Raw genomic sequence first — 21,604 nt, forward strand, 5'->3', positions numbered from 1 at the left:
CTAGGATAACTACTATCCGTACTTTAATTGCACTGGCTTCAATCCATAATTTGATTATCCATCAGATGGATGTCAAGACTGTCTTCCTCAATGGTAATTTAGAGGAAGAGATTTATATGGAACAGCCAGAGGGATACGTGGCTCAGGGACAGGAAAGAAAAGTTTGCAAGTTAGTCAAATCCCTTTATGGTTTAAAACAAGCTCCTAAGCAATGGCATAGAAAATTTGATGAAATAATTGTTTCTTATGGCTTTAAAGTAAATGAATCTGATAAATGCTTATATTCTAAGTTAGAAAATGATTCATGTGTTATCTTATGTTTATATGTTGATGATATCTTAATTTTTGGTACTGATATGAATATTGTAACTGATATCAAGAATTTTTTATCTAATAATTTTGATATGAAAGATTTAGGTCAGGCAGAGGTAATTCTTGGTAACAGAATTACCAGAATACCTAATGGTATAATCTTTGATCAATCACAATATATTGAAAAATTTTTGAAGAAATTTGATAAGTACAACTGTAAACCAGTGAGTACACCTTATGAACATGGTTTGAACTTGAAGTGCAACAAAGGTGATCCAGTGGCCCAAGGAAAATATGCTCAGATTATTGGGACACTGATGTATATTGCAAATACTAGTAGACCTGACATTTCCTATGCTATAGAAAAACTCAGTAGGTTTAATAGTTGTCCTAGTCTTAGTCACTGGGAAGCACTGGACAGAGTACTTAGATACTTAAGAGGTACCATGTCTTATGGTTTACATTACTCAAGATTTCCCGCTGTACTTGAAGGATATAGCGATGCTAGTTGGATCACTGATTCAGTGAACCGAAAAGGAACTAGTGGATACATATTCATGTTGGGTGGTGCAGCTGTTGCTTGGAGATCATCCAAACAAACTGTGATCACCAGATCCACTATGGAAGCTGAGATTGTAGCCTTAGATTCTGCAACTCAAGAAGCAGAATGGTTTAAGAATCTTATGTCAGAAATTCCTATTATGGAAAAGCCTATACCTGCTATCTCTTTGTTATGTGACAATGAAGCTGCAATTAATACTTGTAGAAATACTGAATATAACAAAAGAAACAGAAGACACATTAGTGTGAGACATAAGACAATTAGATACCTAATTAAAAATGGTATCGTGACTTTGGAATTTGTTAGATCTGAAGGTAACCTAGCAGATCCTTTGACTAAAGGACTAGCTAGAAGCAAAGTTATAGAAACATCAAGGGGGATGGGACTGAAACCCATAAAGAATCATTGACAATGGCAACCCAACCTATTCTGACTGGAGATCCCAAGATGAAAGGTTCAACGGAAAAAACAAGTTGTTTAATGATTAGTTAGCACTATTATTAAAATGACTTTATGTCATTTGGTCTCTCCCTATGATGTGAGTGCTAAACACAGTAGAGGTATACGGAAGAGTTTAAAACTCTGAATGAGTCCGAGTCTATGACAAGGTGCTGTGCTGCGAGCACCCTTGGAGGATTGACCTATGTGAGTGTGACTGTGTGGCCGCAGTCTATGGGGATAAGGGTTTAACCCCTAGAGCGCTCATGAAACTGAGATATTGGTGCATGAGGCCAAAAAGCACCACCTATGATGAACCCAGTATTTGCATTTGTCATGAGTGAAGTATATGAAAATTTGAACTAAAGGATTTGGTTCAAAGTATTTTTAGCTACCACTATTCCTTTCAGATGAAAGTATACTTTCACTAGGTAAAGGTTCAAAGCCGCAAGCTACCTTTATTGAAGTCGTGACATAAAAAGCCCGGTATGACTATTTTTATAAAATTTTGAAAAAAAAAATATTTTAATCAGGTGGGGGATTGTTGTATTTATTAATGATTAAATATTTTATATTATTATTACAATCCTTTGGTGGTATGGTTGGTTTGTGTGTGGGGTTTGTTCTCACAAGGTTGTGAGTTCGAGTCCTTCTTCCCACTGGTTTTTTAGTGTCCTTCTTGCTGCTTTTACGACCGTGCAAGCCTTGCACGAACGTAAAAGCAAGACGCGTTCTGGAGCCTTGCACGAACGTAAAAGCAAGTGCTTTTACGACCGTGCAAAAAGGGAGGCGCAGCAACGCGCCTCGACGCGAAAGATCGCGCCCACGAGGACGTCGCGCCCGTCCACGCGAAGGTTTCGCGCCTCACGCAAAAGGACGCGCCCTGTAGCCATACGTCTGTAGAAGTCTATAAATAGAAGGCCTCTACAGATTAGAGAAAAACAATTCTTTAGACAAAAAGCAAAGGATTCCAAATTCTTTTCCTTTCTCTACTCTCTTCCTACCAGTTAAAATATTTCTTCCAAATTTTTTTTTTTAAACGGGCTTGCTGCATATTGATTCTGGGTTCGAAGCCTTCTTTGATCTGTGCAAATCATCGAGGTTGAAGGAACGAGAGGCTGTTGTATCTCAGGAGTAGAACGCCATCCAAGCCTAGTGCACTGTAAGGCGGCGAAATCTACTTCAAGGAAAGTGACCAACATACCACGCCTCAGCATCTCGGGTTCCATCTTTCCTACTTTTACTTTTATTTTATTTATTTTATTTTTAAGCCTATTACTGCCTATTATTTATCGAAGTAGAATAGTTTAGTTTTATTTCTGCTTCAAACATTATTTGCAACACTAATGACGTATAATCTTGCATGTATAGCCAGCAACCATGCTATGCTTACAACACAAGTATTGGCCGGGATCTAATTAATAATAAGCCTGCCGATCACATCCAAAGATTTGAACATGGAACTTCCTGCAGTAGAGGATGGATGATGCCACTGCTCTAGTTTGTCTCAAAAGGTTTAGCAACACCACCACCACTTCCATCGTCTTCATAATCTCTCCTTGTTTTATCAGTATTCATTCATACACTAGATAAGGTCAACCAATTGGTATGTGGTGCATGCACAAGCTCTAAGAAACTAAACACTAGGTCACTGATGTCCACCATGTCTATTGATATAACAGCTCGGGAAATTTTTTCCGAGCGTAAAGGCCACTTCCTCCTCTCTCACAAGTTGAAAAGAGTACTCCTTGTTTCTATTTTCGCTTTCTATAAATCTTTGCTTCTGAAAATTTTATAAACAATTTTAGCAAATGCAAGAGTTTCACCTTGTATTACTAGATGGGCCATAAGAGATTCTTTGCTGTTCAACTAAAACTGCAAAGTACATCACTGTGCATGTATTTTACAACGACAAGAAGCACAACTTATTTGTAATTGTGATCATGCACTTAGCAAAACACATCCCATGCGCCAAACTCTTTGGAAGCAGGTTGGAACGGATGCTCTAGGGACCATCTGATGGTCCAATGCAGGGTGGACCTTTAGATCATGCATTGAGATTTATAAAAAAGTATGGTCGCATGGAATATGAGAGCATGAGTACCAAAAGCTGTACTTTCATGCAAATTCATAGAAATCAGAAAATAAAATATGCAAAAAGTCTAAAAGAATATTCGATGCAGCACTCGTACGTATGATTATCTACATATGATACCATCAAATCAGCTATACTATTAACTTTTGTGTAGATAAATGTCAACTTATAAGAAAGAAGGGAAGTGGAGATGCCTTCAGACACCAGTTGTGTGAACATATATAAGAAGAGCGACGAACGGCAGCAGTGCATGGAAGAGGTCCGACCATAAGCATAAACACGTCCGGCTCCGGCTGTCCCTTCCAGCACCCATTGGACATCCAAATCCCCCGAAAAAAAGGCGAAGAGGACGGTGAAGGCGAGGATGGTGACGTTGAGGCGGTCCCAACGTAAAACCAGCTAGGACTCACTGGGACCATCATCTTCATGGGGGAAGTGGAAGTGGAAGAGGAGAGAGCGCGTTTGGTGGTGCGATTTGAAGGGAGAGGTTTGGGATGCTTCAGTTGGGCGAGAATGGAAAGCCATGATACAAGGTGGGGGGGGTGATGGTTGAGGGCTAGACATGGGATTGCTTTACCTGCATCGCGCTCGGATCGTGAAACCTTTTTCTTGTACTACTTTTCCTATATTTTAGGGAATCAGATTATTAGGCTACCATGCGAGCACGTACTTTGGGTGCATGCTGAGGCTAAAGCGGGACGGAGTAGCATTGGAGCTGCTCGGATCCGACACTCGCAACCTGATCCACGGAAGAGGAGCCAAGTTAATTGGGCTGAAAAATATAAAGCTTGACAAGATCTCGGAACTCTACCAAAGAGGAATGTACAACAAAACCTTCCGAGATTTATGAACACCACGAACAGATCACCTGGAGAAAACACTGCACCAAAGATTGACGCTGCTGGACTTGTTCAGAAATACAGCTTGTCTGGTCTAGACCATCCCTTCTGATAGAAATGGCAGCCTTGTAGAATTCTGGCATGCCCATCATACCCTTGCAAGCTTGGAATTTGCAAATAAGCTTATGCAGAGGTTGGTGGACATGTCAGCAACAATGGTTACATGAACAGATCACCTGGAGAAAACACTGCACCAAAACAGAGCATGCTATTGCTTCGATCAGGATACACCAGCATGCATGTTACATGCAAGCTCATCTTGTATGCACATACATTCACTTAAAAGACCAAAAACCAAAAACAATGGACTAAAACAGTGTTCTAAGCATTAAAATCCACGAGCAAGCAATAAGCCTTCTTACTCTTGGATATGAAAGATTGGGGCAATCCAAGCAGAGCAGGACAAACCCAAAAGTCAAATACTCAACTATTGTCTTTAGCAAAGAAATTTTTCGGCTTGCTGCACCATTCACATGAATACCAAAATATTTTGTAGCAGAGTTCAGGAAATGGTCCTAACTTCCAAGTTCAACAGCTAAGATTAAAAAGTGAATTAATTGGCAATCGAAGCTAAAATCTGTACAGATTAGCCCATTGAGCCCCATAGGTCTTCACTGCTGTCTCAATACAAAGGGGGCAGAACCTATTGCTTTGAGAATTTTGAAAAAGGAAAAAAAAAAAATCTGTACTTTCTCGAGGAAAAATCTAGATTTTTCTTTTTTTCTTCTGAGTAGGCCAGATGTAACCATGATGCGTGTAAAGCTGATGCAAATACAGCTCCAGAAGAAATCATGGGGATTGGAGTGAGTCCTGACACCTGAGAGGAATGCCCTCAGCGAGGTAGCCATCTCCATCAGCATGTTTTGAGGGGCGCACAGATAGAGATGGTGAATGACCTGTAAAACAAATGAGCATTACACAGCTTTAAACACAGTTTGTAATGATTATGGTTTAAATCCAAAATAAATAAAAGCCACATGGAGGATGTACCATCAGCCATGTCCTTGGTCTTGTGAAGAAGAAATGTCCCAGAAAGAATAGTGATAAAGCTACACATCTCTGTGACTATTTGTGTTGGATTTTGCCGGTCCCAGTCCTGCAAGTAATAATATCACAGTCTGATGATTATTTAATAATATACACATGCAAAATAAGCTTCACATGTCTTCTCATGCACCAAACCACTTACTAGGCTGTAACTAGATAAAGTTGGTGAACTTTGTATCTGTGTGGGTAAGTGGCGAGGGATTTGAAATATCGACACAAATGGAATAAGAACCTAGAAAAAATCGATCAAACATCCTTTATTGATAAAATGAGAACAATCTAAGAGATTTGATATCATACATGACTGGAGGTAAAATGCTTCTACATGCTGGTTCAAGGATAGTTATGAAGTTAAAGTAGATTAAATTGTTTAAGTCACGAGAATAAATCACAAGAGACCATCAACCAATTAATTGTCAAGAAACGATGCAACCAGTGTTATTGTTTTCTGAGGGTGCACTTGGCTGCTCTAAAAGCACATCAGGTTCTGCATGTCGAGTTTCAAAAAATGAAGAATCACAATGACGCCTGTGGAATCTAAATTTTTATTTTTATAACTCACCCCAAAACCCATAAACTTTAAAATGTAGTCAGGATAGGAGGTGAAAGGTGTGTACAGGTTAATTTACAGATCAAATTTAGATTATTAACATGAAATTAGAAATGATGACCTAAATCACATTGCTTCCATGTTCATTTTGTCCATTCATGATGCATCCCCAAAAGGAGACTGCTAGTTGAGGAGAAAAAGAAGCATAATGACGAGAGATAATGGGGTAGAAGAACTACACCAAGAGATTGTTATTAGTCAAAATTCAAGTCTGCCATCAAACTAACCCCAGGCTACCCTATATAACGAGCCCTTACAAAATTTATCATAAATAGTAGAACTCTTAAATCAACCCAAAATCCTCAAAAATAGAAAATACAATCAATTTTCGACATGCCTTTGAAGATTCTAAGGCAATTTGAATTTATTTGATCTACTAAATTAGCAAAAAGGAATTTTCCAAAATGAAATCCAGGGTGTCGATCGGCTGGAATGTCGAGCTATGAATGTCGATTCCAAATGGGGGTTTAGTGCACAATTCTGATAGTCATATTGAAAGCTATGGTCAATATTGCATGGATTCCTGCATCCTTGACATCAATTACGCCGATTCTTCCTTTCTTCCCCAATCTTCTTTCTCCAGTCAATTAACTGCTATGATGGCCACATCAATTCCCTGCAGCTATCGGGTTTGAATCTTAATAGTAACATGAACTTGTGATCTCAGCGCCAAAAAAAAGAAAAAGAAAAAGACATTTCTTTGTGCTCTAGATGGCCAGGCGGCTCATACAGATAACTAAGAATATAATCCCCATCAAGCCACTATTAGCTGTACTACATTATTTGCATCCTTATAAATAACTGATTTCTTTGCTGCTCATATATGTTATGCTATCACATCTATTCACCATGATATTGGTCATTACTGAGGTGCTTGAATCTAATGTAGGCTTTGTCATTGAGCTGAAATAGCCTATAAATTTTCCATCTTAGTTCTCAAGTTGGAGTTTGGTATCCACTCCTTTCTACAATGGAACAATTACAGCTGGCTTTAGTAATGCTGCTATTAAAAATTTAACCATTAGAATATTCATATAACTACCTCCGAAAATTGCGAGGAACCTAGATTTCAAATTGTGTATATTCTCTATTAGATCGATGGTAGAATGATAGAAGGGGATGGTACATGCAAAACTACATTATCTTGTGCCAATTTACTGGTTTGTAAGGCTTCAAAAAACCATAAAAGGTTCAATTTGAATTTAACCAAGGTACTAAATGCTACTCTCCTACCTCATCTGGTAGGTTGTTAGCCATTAAACAGACTGACAGTATATGGCTTCTTTAGACATTACCTTGCCACTCATGAGTTCATGTTGTTCAATTGCAAAACATTTTGCAATCACATGCTTCTGATTTTCACATTTTACAAACATTTAAAAGGCTATCCACATTATTTTGTCAATGCTATCACATGGCAATAGATTTGTTTCTAATGAGCAAACCCTGGGGAAATAAAAAACTGATCTTTTGACGTCCAGTCCAGATCTAAAAGCAATCAAAAACATAGTAATCCAACAACACAAATATTAATGCAAACAAATGCCACCTGTATAGTTCAAAAACCCTAAAATACTAACCACAATAATTGTCTATCAGAATGGATGTAGAAACAAAACTTTGTTTACTCTTTGTACAGTCCAAAGGTCACACAATTCAGTTCCCATAGCGGAATTTGGTACGTCATACAACCAAAACTTCTCACATATCCACCTTCTGCAAGCGACTCTACAATCAAAATTCTGCACCTCCCAAAAATTCACTGTGCAGTGACTAAGGTAAAACCTATACATCTCTAAACAGAGGTAATTTTACTGCATGACCAACTGCAGTTGGAGATATTGGTTGAAATAATTGAAAATAAATTAAGGACATAGTTAAAAACCTAAGAGGGTTGTCATAAGAGTTGAATGTAAATGGGAAGGACAATGAAGGTTTGTAAGGGATAGAGGAAAGCAAGGAACATAAGACAATTAGACAAGACAATGCATGACTTGTGATGACTTTTTGAGAACATCAAAGTTGCCACAAGAACAGAGAAAAAGCATCCTCTTGAAATATCTCAACAAATTTTAATGATTACAGTTTATCTCTTTTAAAAAAAATCAACATTAAACAAGTTTTAATGAAGAAAAGTGATGACATCTTATTTTATAATGAATCTTTTAGAAAGATTAAATGATAATTTTTGCGATCAAAAATTGATGCCAGACACATACAGAGGGTCGAGTCCATGACCAAGGACAATTGTTGCATGGACATAGACTCAAGAATTGGACTAGGACACCTGTCCAAGTGTCTGACTTGGCAAGAGGGAAGAAAAGGAGATACGAGGATACATAGAAAAATAATTTTAACTAAAAACATATATTTAAGTGTCCCACATAAGAAAAAATTACAAATATATTATTTGTTAAGATCTTCCAATATGCATATTTCTCACCCAAACCTCCCAATTAACTTGAAGCTTTTCAAAAAATGGTTTGCGAAAGTATTTTAATATCTACATTCTTGACCAATCTTTAAAAAGAAGAAAATGTCAATTTTAACACTATGGTAGTCAATCAGACTCTTTGTTGGAAGACTTCAACTCTCCGCCTATTATTAGAAGTAAGGTTGGTCGTGCCAATACTGGAGCCCATACCGGTCAGCTGGCGGCACTATTCGGTATGCCCGCATACCGTTCCGTGAAGGGCCCATACCGACACAGCAGAAAGGGCGAGGAAACGGGAGCAGGAGAACGGGAGAGAGGAAGAGAGAGAGAGAGGGGGAAGGGTAGGCCGCCAGAGGCCTTCAGAGGGCACAGAGGCTCCACCCTCCGGTTCGAAACAAGGGTCTAGAGGGCGGAGCCCCTGCTCCAGCCCTTCGGCGCCCCCCCTCCAGCGGCCCTTCCTTCCCCTCCTCTCTTTTCCTCTTTTTTCTTCTCCCTCCCCCCTATCAATTTAGCATTCTAAATGTTGGAACCATCCCAATCCGCCACCAGCACAGCCCAGAAAGCGCCAAACTGGGCAATTCAGGACGGTCCCGCATTCCTTGATTAAAAGCTCTAATTAGACCAAAAAAAAATGATAAGCACCCAAGTTTCTGACTTGTCTAATACAAAGTATAGGAGTTGGATGCGAGTGTCCAGATAACATAGCAAATGAAGGAAGCTCAAACCCAAAGAGAGGACAATGAGATTCTCTGTGTTGACTACTGAATCTATCATCCTGTTGGATAATACTCATAGATAGATATTCTAATATAAAGCAAGCCCTATGTGTACAGAACTTGACCATTTCTTTTGACCCACAGGCCACAACTTGGATCTCTCTTTCTACTTGTGTTCCCTTTTGGGGCATTTATAACATTATGAACTTTTTCTAAGCCTTCAAAAGAAGATTAAAGAAACACAAGAAATAACTTTTTTAGAGAGTTAGCACTCATAATGGAAAAAGCTGTGTTGAGGAGCGCTAACAGGTGTGAGCAACTACTATGAGTTACATGTGCTTAAAACAAGGATAAGCTTGTGGCCTTATCTTTATCAATTTGCTATTATCAACGAATAACTGTGGTTGGTCAAAAAGGAGCTTAATCGCATTGCTACCAATCATTGAGTTAGTATCAAGATGATTATTTACTCAGAAGTTGGTTCACATTTCATACTCCACTATTGATGTAACATCAGCTAGCATTCAATGTGAACAATAAATGATTCGATGTCATTACACAAATAAAAGGAGTGCAATAAAATATAGACTTGACAAAGTTATTACAGTTGTTACCTTGAACATGATCACACTAGCCAAAATGGTTAAGGATGTAAACATCACATAGTATATGGGCGATACAACTGCTGTGTTGAATGTATCAAGAGCCTGCAAATAAAAATGAGCTTAAAACATGTTGGCAAGCATTTAAAAATCTACATAATACCTAATAAAACTCTACATAATATCGATGATTGTCAAGAACAAGAAATTTAGTAGAGTAGCATGACATAGTTCATAGCTAACATGGGAAACATTGTATTTCCTATTTCAGTTCCTTCACAGATGTAACAATAGTCTAAAGAAAAGGTGAAAGCTCACCACCATTCCATTGAGTAGATGAAAGACTATAAAAGGGATCCCTAGCAGGCGACCCCTAAAAATAAAAGGGATCTAAGAGGCCTGCTAGGCAAGTTGGCCTAAACATCTTCATCATGCATAAAAAAATAATTAAAAGAAAAATAAACAAAGTTTTATTCTGGCCATCCCAGTATGGTATTGGTACAAAGCCCCACACTATGTGTCGGCATGGGATGGCCCAAAACCATACCAGTCCAATCAAAAACCAGTACCAAAACACAGGCAAGCAGACCTTATAGGCTTTTAGTATTAAGGTAATTAATGAAAAGGTGAGAAGATACTTCACATAATTGTTATTGGTTTGATTTAAGCATATAGTCGCAACGTATGAAGAAAGCTTGGTAACTACTAGAATGAGCAAGAGAAGTTGATTGAGATCGGAGGCATGTATCAGAGGCTAATAAATAATGATGCATTTATGCTGTAGTAAGACCAATCAATGACTTTTCAGTAGAAGTAATCCTGCAGCAGTGGTGGCCTTTAATCCTTACTAACATAGATATACTTATTGTTAGCACTCAAAGGAAAATGACAAGGTGAGCCATTTGCAATGTAATGTCGACTGCTGATATGGGAATTTAATCAAACTATAAATTGGATCAGCAGCAGAAACCTTCTGAGTCTCTAACTATTTTGTACTCAAATAGATTATATAAAGTAGTAGAATTTGGAAACCATAGCACACACAATTTGCAGATGGCATCATATTAAATGAAAAAGTTATAATATAGTTGGATCTTAAATAGATATCATAGATAAAACACAAATTTTAAGTAAAAATCAAGATGAAATATGGCCCTAGTCAACAGGATGCACAAAATTAGCACAAACTTTGTGGTTCATCGAACAAAAGTGACAATGTAAAACAATATTAAAAAACAACAACGAAGAGTTTCAAATAGAAAAATTGAGCTATCTACTTCTCTACTCAAGGAGGTATAACATGAAAGATCCAAGAAATATAACCATGATCTTGTATGCCATAATGCACTCTGTTGTTCCTCCAAATCAAAGTTTCCTTTCATGTAAAATTTAATCTCTCAAAAATCCTGTGAAAATTTGACTCAGAGATCAAATAGATAAGGTCCTTCCTATAAGATTTATTAGAATAATTAAAAATGGAATTTACATACATAGTTTTGTTCATTCTTTACTACTTTGTAATACAATCAAACATTAGCATTCCTAGGACCTGAAAGAGTGACTATAAAAGAAAATGAAACACATTTAGTTTCATCTGTACATCTATGACTACCATTATTTGTAGATTAAAAAATTCATGTGCTTTCAAAATATATAACAAGACATCATTGTGGGTAAAATTCATCACTTACAAACTCAGCTATACTTTTGTTGATGACAGAAAGAATAGCCATACCTTGTTCAGATAGTTCATTTGAGTAATCACACATGTAGCTACAACTATTGTGAAAGCCCAAGTTTGGGGATAAATTAACTGATTCATTCCCGAAAATGTTAACTTCAGAGCTATTCCAAGAGCTTTCACACTCATGACCTGCCCAAGTAGAAAATTGAGGAAAAGAAAATATTATGGTGACATCTGAAACTCATCTTCAAAAACATGAAGCCAAGGTAACTGAGATGAGCTCTTTACACAAGAACCTACCGATAGAGAACCTACGAGAGAGCAAACACCGATGTACACCATAATGTGTGTCTGTCCATACTGGGGGATAAAATGGAATATAAGTATAAAAACAGCGGCAATTACAACTGCCGCATAGAACAGAAAAGCTGCCAAAAACAATAATGATGCCTTAGCAATTAGAATTACTCATTATATTCATTGACGAAAAGAATGAATAACTTAAGGCTGTGTTAGTTACAACTGCATTAAGATCAATTAAATGCATGCAAAGTGAGATGATTATTCCCTCATAAAAGAGGAAAACAAACAAAACCTGGTTCAGTAGCCAGATCCCATACTTCCTTCACAGATTCAATCTCACGCTCTTGAGGGGCATGGAGAACAATTGTAGTTGACCCCACAACACAAAGAACACAACCAAGAATGCCAAATATATGCAGCCTCTCCCGTAAAATGATATGTGCGAGAGCAGCACTGTACAACAAATAGTTGGCGATAGTACATACACATTAGAAAATGCACAGTAAAAACATACTAGCTAATGCAAAGGTAATATGATGGTGAGTAGGGGACATGCCTGATAATTATGCTAAGTGCACCAAGAGGAGTCACCAAAATAGCTGGAGCAAATGCATAAGCTGCAAAATTAGCAACTTCCCCAACAATCACTGTTGCATTAGAACCAACTTGTTAGTATGCATTCCTCTGAGAGAGAGGGAGGGGTGAAGCCATGAAGGAGAGTTAAAAAAACCCCATTATAATCAATTTAACAAAGAAATGTGGAGGTTTTACAGCACACAAATGATGAAACTTGAAAAAAAAAGCCCTTAGACAAAATTCACACCAATGGCATGACATGATAGAAGTGCATTACTGTAAAGAGCCAAATTCAACAAAACAAAAAAGCCAAATCCATGATAGTCAGGAGACTCAGGACAAATCTTGATGGTTATGGTTACAATATCACTGTAAAAATCAGGCTAGGTGATAACTTCAGAACCAAATGTGTGACAAGTGCATATTTTACAAATTATACCATGATATTGAATCATAAGAGAGATTTCAAGAAATGCCAGATTTATTCACTCCAATTTTAGCTGGATCTGGTGTATCACAAGAGAATTCAAATTACAAAATGATTCACCTTGTGATAAGAAGAATTTAAATATGATTTCTTCAAATAAGCATTTGAACACACTTCAGTAGGACAAGACCAATTCAATACAAAGAGTTAACTGCAAGCCTAGAAGCCCACTTTAAAAATTGAGAACACATTTCTTTTACAAAAAAGAGAAAGACACCACATTGGATTCAAAGGACTGAGCACTCACTTGTTATCATTCCCACCCACCAAAGTGGTTCGTACAAGTAAGCATAGCCTCCAGCTCCTGGTGTGAGGTAATTGCAAGTTAAAATGTTTCGAAGAAAAACACCACCCAAAAAAATCAATCCATAAGGAAGCTGAAATGGAAGAAAAGTAAAGCATACAGCAAAACCATTAACCCCTAGAGCCATAATCAACCTTATTACAATCTTCTAAGGTGGAATGCATTAATTTTCTCTACTTTTCAAATCACTGTTGCAGCATTTAAAAAAGAGCAGAAAATGTTTCAGTTAATGTGCAGTGCTTTTCTTGATGATATAAGTATTATTCAGCTTGCTGCTTTATCTGAAAGGTCAATGGACTCAATAGAAGTTCACATTTTCAAACAGGAAGCCATATTCAAGTAGCTTAGACTTGCTTTGCTTGGGTGTATGGATTGGGAACTGCAAGCGACGACGGCGACCAAACAGCAAGCGTGCAGGCAAAATATGGTAGAAATGACAAAATTTGGAGTTTGGGTGCTGCATCCAGTTGAGACCCTACAACAAACAGCTAGCAAGCAAGCATAATCTGCACTGCACTGAGGTTGCAGGGCAGATTGATGGTGGAAGACAAAGTGAGCTAGCAATGTGGCATTACTTACGAGCATTGTAACCTGGGAGCTAGATAAGGTAGCCCATCTTGAGGATCAGTTCAGGCTATCCGCCCAGCCATATTGTGAGGAATTCTTCATGGTGAGTGGAGCACAATTGTTTAGATGCTGAGTGAGGAATTCAACCGAATGGATGAAGGGCACATGCTCAAATATTATATTGACGAAAGAATGATACTGGGAGAGACAAATCAAGCTTCTCACAAAGATCGAATGGACGCTCTACGTTGGAGACAAACAGCAAGTCCAATGCTGGCATGTTTAGGCTTGGATTGAGACCCTTACCAAGCCAAAATGGTACTAAGGCTTTGAGCCAACAGAATGAGCAGCTCTGTCGCCAGTCCAAGAGCTCTAGCATTAAGCTGAATGCAAGCAGGATTTAGGTTAGACCAAGGGCTTGAGACAGCCCCAAGGGCTGATTGCAGCAGTGAGCACAAGAAGCAAGAAAGTTGGTACACAGATTCTGGTTCAATTAAGCATGACCAAGCCAGATTGGTTCTGATACCATGTCATAAATCAACAATGTCCAGAACATCTTCTTCATTCCATTAGAGCATACAACAAGAGTTTGAGTACAAGGTTACACTAAAGATGTGGTAAAGTACTAAATAAACATACCTACATAAGTAATAAACACATCTATGGACAGAACTTCATTTGTAACTGATCATGTTCACTATAATTTGTTTCTCAGTGGTAATATTATATTAAATTATAAATTTACCTTTTTCCTAGAAATGTCCATATCAAACTCTATGTTGAAGTAGTAACAACTAAATAGAATTATACACAAGCAACTTCATATAAAACTGCATGTTGATAATCTTCAGAATGAAAATTTGCATCCAAAAACAAAGTTGACAAACAGGAGACAACAACAAGGTATGACCAATACTCAACTCGACTAAGCCTTAAACACAAACTAATTGAGGTCTGTTACATTAATCCTTTTCATCCATTCCGCTCAATTTGGGCCATATATTCTGAAAGATGTGAAATATCAAGTCCTTCCTTACTACTACATTCTATTTGATTTTTAATCTATATCTACCTCTCTTCATTGATCCTATATGTATCAAATCACTCCTTCATACTGGTGCATCTCTATCCCTCGACCTATGTTATATATGTCCGAACTATCTAAGTTATTCTTCTCTAATTTATCCTCAACTAGTGCTACTTGCGTCTTTTTACAAATATCATCATTATTTATTTATCTTTTCATGTATTACCATACATCTATCTCAATATTCTCTCTAGCCACACTCGTCCTGTGCACATGTTGTTCTCTATTTGCCCAATATTCTACTATAAAGCACAGCTAGTCATATAGCTATCCTACAGAAAAAAAAAAATCAACTTGGTGGGTATCCTATGATCGCATAATATCCTAAATGTACTTCTCCATTTCATCTGACATACTTTAATCTTATGGATAACATTCTCTTCAATCTTCCTTTCTTTATGAATAATTGAATTCTAGATATCGAAAATGATCACTCTTAGAAACTTTATGGTTAGCAATTTTCCCTCCACCTTTACCTTTATTTCTTATTTTACTAAAACTCATTTCATGTATTCCATCTTGGTCCGACTTAATATAAAATCCTTGGATTCTAATGCACTCCTCCATAATTCCAACTTACAATTAACTCGATTTTAGTTTCAACCACTAAAATTATATCATCAAAAATAGCAAGCACCAAGAAATATCATCTTGAATGTACCTAGTAAGCTCACTCACAACAAGCGCAAAAAGGTAAGGACTTACCAAAAACAAGGTATGATCAATGAAGTGACAAAAACGAACAAGCCATTCTTCAGCATTATTCCTCTCTTTCATGACTCAACTCTTTTTCAACTAAAACAAATATGATCTCATGCTTAAGTAAGTTTATAAAGGTCTACTAAATCCAACCCCTCCCACTCAAATGAAACCCACCCCGACACCACCCCAACCGCCCTGTCTTTAAATGGAAAAAGGAACTTTCAAAGTGGACTTGAGGGAAACTCATAGAATGAAAAATGAAATAAGCAATCCACTAAAAACACCAAGAAGGATGACATGCATACTCTTCAAAAATTTTAAGAAAATCAAGTTTATTGTTTAAAAAAGGGATCCATAGATATTAATGATATATTTGCCTACATGGCACTTAGGTAGGTCAAATGCCTTGCCTCGGCCCAACTGCCCATTTAGGCTTAAGGAAGTCAGTTTTTGACTATCAGGGTAGTCGGGTTTTGACTATCTTTTGGGACGGAACATGCCTCGCACAAGGCAAATCAAGATTGGGCTTGTCAACTATAAAATAATGACAGCCATCATCTGCCATTGTGCCCAAAAACCTAAATTGACAAATGTTGGTAACTTTTGAATGGTATGTGTAGACACAACTTTGTATGAAATACCCATCATTTGAATAAGTTGCTTGCAGCATTAACTTGAATTATTGAGCTTTTCTTTAGATGGCAATTTTATATTTTCATAACAAGTTGCAGGGAAATTTTGTGCTCTACTAGTTAACATGTTATGCTACAGCTCTTAATCCCCCGATAAATGTAAAAATTGTTCATGTAATGTGCTCTTTATTTCCTTTAACATTTTGATTTGTTTATAGTTTCATGGTTGTTTCCACATACGTATAACTTTAGTTACTTTTCCTTAGCATTTACCAAAAAATGATCCAACCAAATGCTTGCACTCTACTTAAGAACTGTGCACTCCTTTGGCAATGTCCATAGTATAACAACCTATTCATATATTGCTCCAAATGCCCAAATATAATAAACTGATCAGAGTTAGAAGCAACCCAAGTTTCTTATGACAAATGGGAGCTGGTGTCACTTTCCTAGAAGAATCATCTCGAAAGCAAGGGTAGCAATAAAAGACATCTAAAATGGACAAGAATGATTCATGATCCAAATGTCTATGTAATCCAAGTCTTCTCATCTGATAATGAGAAGTATACATGTATAATTTTGTTCCAGCTAATAAAGTAAATTTACTGTTATCTTATACCATCTTTCTATAATGAAGGCAAAAGAAGAGAGAATCTATATTTAAATTTTAAAAAACTTAAAATTTTAGAAAAATAGAAATCAAGATTCTCAAACTACCTACTTCAATCCCAATGTTTCATTTTTCAACCTAAGTCCTAGTAACAGCTCCCTCTCTCTTTCCCCTCCCTCATCCTTCACCCATGTTTTGGGTGGGTTCATTTTTTTAATCGGAGTAACTAAGGTACCATTTGACATAGGAAACAATTGATTTTATATTGTTCACTATTCAAAGTGGTAAAAGGAATTCTAGTAGGAATGCTTTAAAGATGGATTCAGAACTGTAACTTACCAGACCCTGTACCTGAACATCCCAAAGGAGCTAGGGCATGCTTCTTTTTTTGCGGATACAGCGATAAATGTTTACATGTCTCGATGTGTCTTGGGAAGCTTAATTTAACCCCTAAAACTTCATATTTTTTGTTTTCTCTGTTTTAGTCATTATTGGGGCCTAAAAGTAGTTTGGATCCACAACATGTCAGCCAAAACACTTAGGCATGTCCGGAAATTTTTGGTTACTTTATGGTGCAAAAGAACTTGAACTTAATAGAATCCGACAAAAGATAGAAAATTGGTGTATACAAAATTTGCCATACCGGTGTATATTGTCTTGTAACGGACGTAACATATCGTACCAGTGCCAGACCGATACGCAAAATGAGAGGCATACCAAACCAACCTCTATATCAAACAAACTGATGCCATACCCAATGCCAAAATTGCAAACCTTTGAATGTACATAGCTTAGTATTTAATAACATAAAATATATATGGTAGGGAAATGCAATGCCTATTAATGTTTTAAATCCTCACAAGACAAGAAGGCCCATTCCTATGAGAAAACTAGACTAGGATAGGGGCGGGACTCTGAAACCCATTCATGAGGGAAAAAGAAGAAGGAGGAAAGAAAGAAAAAAAAAAGAAGAAGAAAAAGGGAAAAAGAAAGAAAGAAGAAGAAAATATAAAAGAAAGGAAGGATGGGAGAAGAAAAGGAAAGGAAGGAAAAAAAAATGCAGAAAAAGAATGAAAGAAGAAGAAAAATGAGAGCACGTAAGGAAGGAAGGGAGAAGAAAAAGAAATAAAGGTAGGAAGGAAAGAAGGAAGAAGAAAAGAAACGAGAAGGAAAGGAAGGACGAAGAAGAAAAGAAACGAAGAAAGAAAGAAAATAAGGAAGAAAGGAAAGAAAGAATAGAAGAAAAGAAGAAAGGGAGAGAAACGGGGGATACCTAATAGGATGCTCGATCGGGACGGCCACCAAGATGGGGTAGTGGGATATCCTGTTCCATGGAGAACCTCATTCCAAAAGATATAAGATCTTGATGCATATGATATAATATTACCTTGCTTCATGAACCTCTATTGTATCTTCTTTTCTTATCTTTTCTCTCAGTAAAGATTCCAATCTTCCACCTAGCACATTCTGTTCTTATTATTATGTCCTTTCTCATAAACCTTTCAACTGATCACTTAGCACCGCTACAGAAATGCAGTACTATAAAAGTCGGACTGCTAGTCCATTAATTAAATAATAATTAAAGATAAATTCTACAAGTTCTTCCCATTATCAGATATCTGGGAAGGAAAAAAAAAAAAGAACCCTTCTGTAGTTAATGAAAACCAACTTTTCAATTGAGACATCTTTTGAATTGTGATCTCCATGAAACTAGTTTCCTTATCCTTCCACTAGCAAAAATGAAATTCGCATCTGTATATTATGTATCCTCCCATGTAACCAAAAGAATGAATTTTGCGTACACATACATCTCATTTAGATTTTCAACATGCTAGGCATTCAAACGTTGCTCAAATTCATCATTTACTGCTGAATACATCTAAGTGTCAACTCTCCACTACCAAATGAATAATTTCATACAAAACAATGCAGCAAAGCCCACATAAAACCCTTAACATCAGTACCATACCAGACAGAAAACACTCTTATCCTACTAAATTGCAAGATAGAATGTAGTATTACAGCTCAGATCACCAAATCCCGCAGAAAGACCACCAAAGAAGATAGAAGATAGAACCATTATCACATAGAGATCTACCAAAAACTATATCATTAAGAATAGACCGTTCAAATGAGCAAAATCGGTCAACATTACCACCAAACGAACGCCCCCCGCGGGATTTTGGGGGGGCGGGGGGGCGGGCACAAGAAAAAGAAGGAAAAAAAAACACATGGGGATCTACCAGTTACCTGCCCTAACCCCAGAAGCGCCCGCCTTCTTCAAACCCTTCTTCTTGACGATGAAGCTGGCGCCGATGAAGAAGCTCGAGGAGAGAGCGAGGATGAGGCCCTTGATGTTGTCGGCGGACATCCCGGTGTAGGACTCCACCCAGCTCCTCCCCGACGCCGCCTCCGGCGCCATCGCGGAGAAACCCTCTCAATCTGTCCGCTACCGCGAGATCCCCGCCGCCCGTCCCGCGGTGTCGGCCGCGGCGGCGGCGGCGTCTCGTCGGCGGGAAGGAGAAGCACCCCCGCCACTAGATCCCCGGCCGTCGGGGGCGAATAGACGGCAGAGGGGCGGATCGGCGGTCCCGGCGGGTCGTCGCCGCTTCTATCGCCGTCGGTCGCTTTGGTGTTTTCGGAGATCTGGCGGCAGTGGGCGGAGGCCTCGCAGAGAGAAGACGCATGCGGAGGCAACCGTGAAAATAAAAATAGAAGGTTCCCGGGGGGACCAAATACGTTTCTTGCTTTAACATCATGGGGCCCAACAACACCAAAAAGAACTGGCTGCTACGTGTCCATATACCGTTGGTGGAGTTTGAGGGTTAGATACGAAATACACGCGTGAAGTCGTATGCGAATGACCAATTGTCGGATCATACGGCGGTTGGAGGTTAGAACCAGAGATGTGAAACAAGCACGACGAGTAACCAAAAGATCACCGTAATCCAAAAATAAAAAGTAAAAAATAAAAAATAAAAAATAAAAAAATCCGGCACTAGATGAAGTGTAAACATTTACTTAATTATTAACTTTTTATTAAATTTACAAGATTGGCTATGATTATCGAGAAGAGAGTATTTACTTTTTTTTAAATAAAAAATCAACAGCGGAGAATCCAAAATAAAAATTTATGATTCATACTACTAAATATTATATATTTTACTAATCTCTAATCTATACATTATTTGCATATAAAAATAATTTTTTTTATTTTATTAATATGCTAGAATGCATGATAAGAATTTAGATTAAGAATTAATCTTATTGATCGTCATTTGAACATACCAAAACTTATATAGGTTGAAAATCAATAAATTTTAATGCTCGGATCATAATATAACATAATTTCATATTATTTTAACTATTTTACCTTTTTAATATACGTGTTGGAAACCATCCAACATATATTTTTTTTATTCTAAGTATTTTCAGTGGTATCAACAGGCTGGATCTTTGATTTGGATTCTTCATTTTTGATTTTAAAGTTGAGAGTAGATACCCTCTTCTTTCGAGAATTTCATAAATATGATTCAATTTAGAAGCAATCTTTTCATAATTACATTAGGTTGGGTTCTGAAAAGCAATTAAAATAGAGAATATTTCTTACCCCTTTCAAAAACTCAATCAGAATCGATAGGTAAGGTAATTACTTTCCTTGCACAACATAGTCAGCCAACTAGCTAGCTGGTTTTCTTACTACAAGTATGCCTATAAAGCTAATATTGCTTTCTTACTCGAGAGTTTATGATTATATGGAGCATGTTGTAAAGAAAGATATGTCATACCGTACTAAACCAAATGATACTGGGCATACAGTACCATACTAGTACGATATCAGTATAAACTGATACTCGGTACATCAAACCGACTTTTATACCGGATATACCAACACAGTAACAGATTGGCACCGCTATAGAAACCAGTGCCGACTTTAATAGTAGCACACGACAAGGAGGTTCAACCTCAACAAAGAACTACTTTACTTTTTCCAGGGAAAAGAACCTTAGTATTCCTTGTACCCTTTTTAATTCATGCAAAATGCTAAGCAGTCATGCATCGGATGCTTGGCATGCATTTGTCTATGTTTGAATTACGGGCCAAAAACCCTTTGCTAAATTTATTATAAAATGGAGCTGTCAGTCCCATCATATCTTAAGCATTAGTGGTCCAAAGTTCACAAATACAACAAAGCAAACTAATTTTGCAGCATGTAAACTCTTTGATTTAAATGCAACCTTCTATTTTTTTAAGCGATCAATCTGATTCAAGAGTAATCCCTCCTTGGCATCCGAGATTATTCCATTTGTTTTTGGCATCTCAGACAATTTTTTTCAATAAATTAGCATCAAAGATAGTACTTTGGACTAGTAGTTAATCTCAATTATACTATACCAACCAAGAATTCTAAAATCCTATTTATCGGTCAAGATCTAAAAATATCAGAATTCTTCTCAAATTTTTCTCACCTTTCATCTCAGTGGAGATAAACCAAAATCTTGTCTCATTCTGCATCATTCATCCACTAAGATGCTGATATTCCAAAATTTGAAGACGTTCACAGAAAGGGATATTCAGGAAATGGCATAATGCATATGCAATCTTGCAAATACGAAAAATGGAAGGATTCATTTGCAAATCATGGATAAGTGAGGGCATTCCTCGTAAAATAACCCTAAAACTCAACAACCTTACATTCATTTTGGCCAAAATAAATCAATTTTGTGATAGTTCATCTTGATATTGCTCACCTACAAAGACAATTGTGATCATCATAGTTCAGAGTAAGAATCCACAATGCCAATGCAATAGACACAAGTATCTAGAGAGTATACGCTCATAGCAACCAGCAATAGGCTCGAAAATTTCAACTACCGATGGTAGCCTTTCCTCCAAAGTCTTCAACTTCTCACATCGTCCGATGCATAAATAGAAAA

The 21,604-nt window shown here is 37.4% G+C and overlaps 1 protein-coding gene across 6 annotated transcripts; it reads right to left on the reverse strand.

Moving 5' to 3' along the window:
• Positions 1–4,711: 4,711 nt before the first annotated feature.
• On the reverse strand, positions 4,712–21,583 carry LOC103718715 (probable magnesium transporter NIPA4). Of its 6 annotated transcripts, none has more exons than XM_008807652.4 (10): positions 21,419–21,583; positions 13,013–13,069; positions 12,259–12,349; positions 11,995–12,155; positions 11,700–11,827; positions 11,451–11,588; positions 9,728–9,820; positions 5,496–5,585; positions 5,297–5,402; positions 4,712–5,202 (listed from the first exon to the last, which is right to left on the reverse strand). In XM_008807652.4, exons 1-10 carry the CDS (start codon positions 21,441–21,443, stop codon positions 5,096–5,098), a joined length of 996 nt encoding a protein of 331 aa, XP_008805874.1. In that variant the 5' UTR covers positions 21,444–21,583; the 3' UTR covers positions 4,712–5,095. The 6 variants fall into 6 exon arrangements, with proteins under 6 accessions (XP_008805874.1, XP_026664923.1, XP_038984238.1 ...); XM_026809122.2 differs by lacking the exon at positions 21,419–21,583 and adding an exon at positions 21,137–21,197; XM_039128310.1 differs by lacking the exon at positions 21,419–21,583 and adding an exon at positions 18,918–19,380 and having other exon boundaries at positions 5,496–5,531.
• Positions 21,584–21,604: the final 21 nt, after the last annotated feature.

This window comes from Phoenix dactylifera, chromosome 7, assembly GCF_009389715.1.
Source record: "Phoenix dactylifera cultivar Barhee BC4 chromosome 7, palm_55x_up_171113_PBpolish2nd_filt_p, whole genome shotgun sequence".
In the NCBI taxonomy this organism is placed as follows: Eukaryota; Viridiplantae; Streptophyta; class Magnoliopsida; order Arecales; family Arecaceae; genus Phoenix; species Phoenix dactylifera.

What these genes read in the sequence shown, in the direction of transcription:
- LOC103718715 (XM_008807645.4), bottom strand. Translation starts at nt 19,089, where the DNA reads ATGGCGCCGGAGGCGGCGTCGGGGAGGAGCTGGGTGGAGTCCTACACC. An exon ending in GGATCTGGCTACTGAACCAG is followed by an intron (nt 11,828 to 11,994) that starts GTTTTGTTTGTT and finishes TGTTTTTGGCAG; the next exon opens with CTTTTCTGTTCTATGCGGCA. An exon ending in CTAGTGTGATCATGTTCAAG is followed by an intron (nt 5,586 to 9,727) that starts GTAACAACTGTA and finishes GATTTTTTCTAG; the next exon opens with GTTCTTATTCCATTTGTGTC.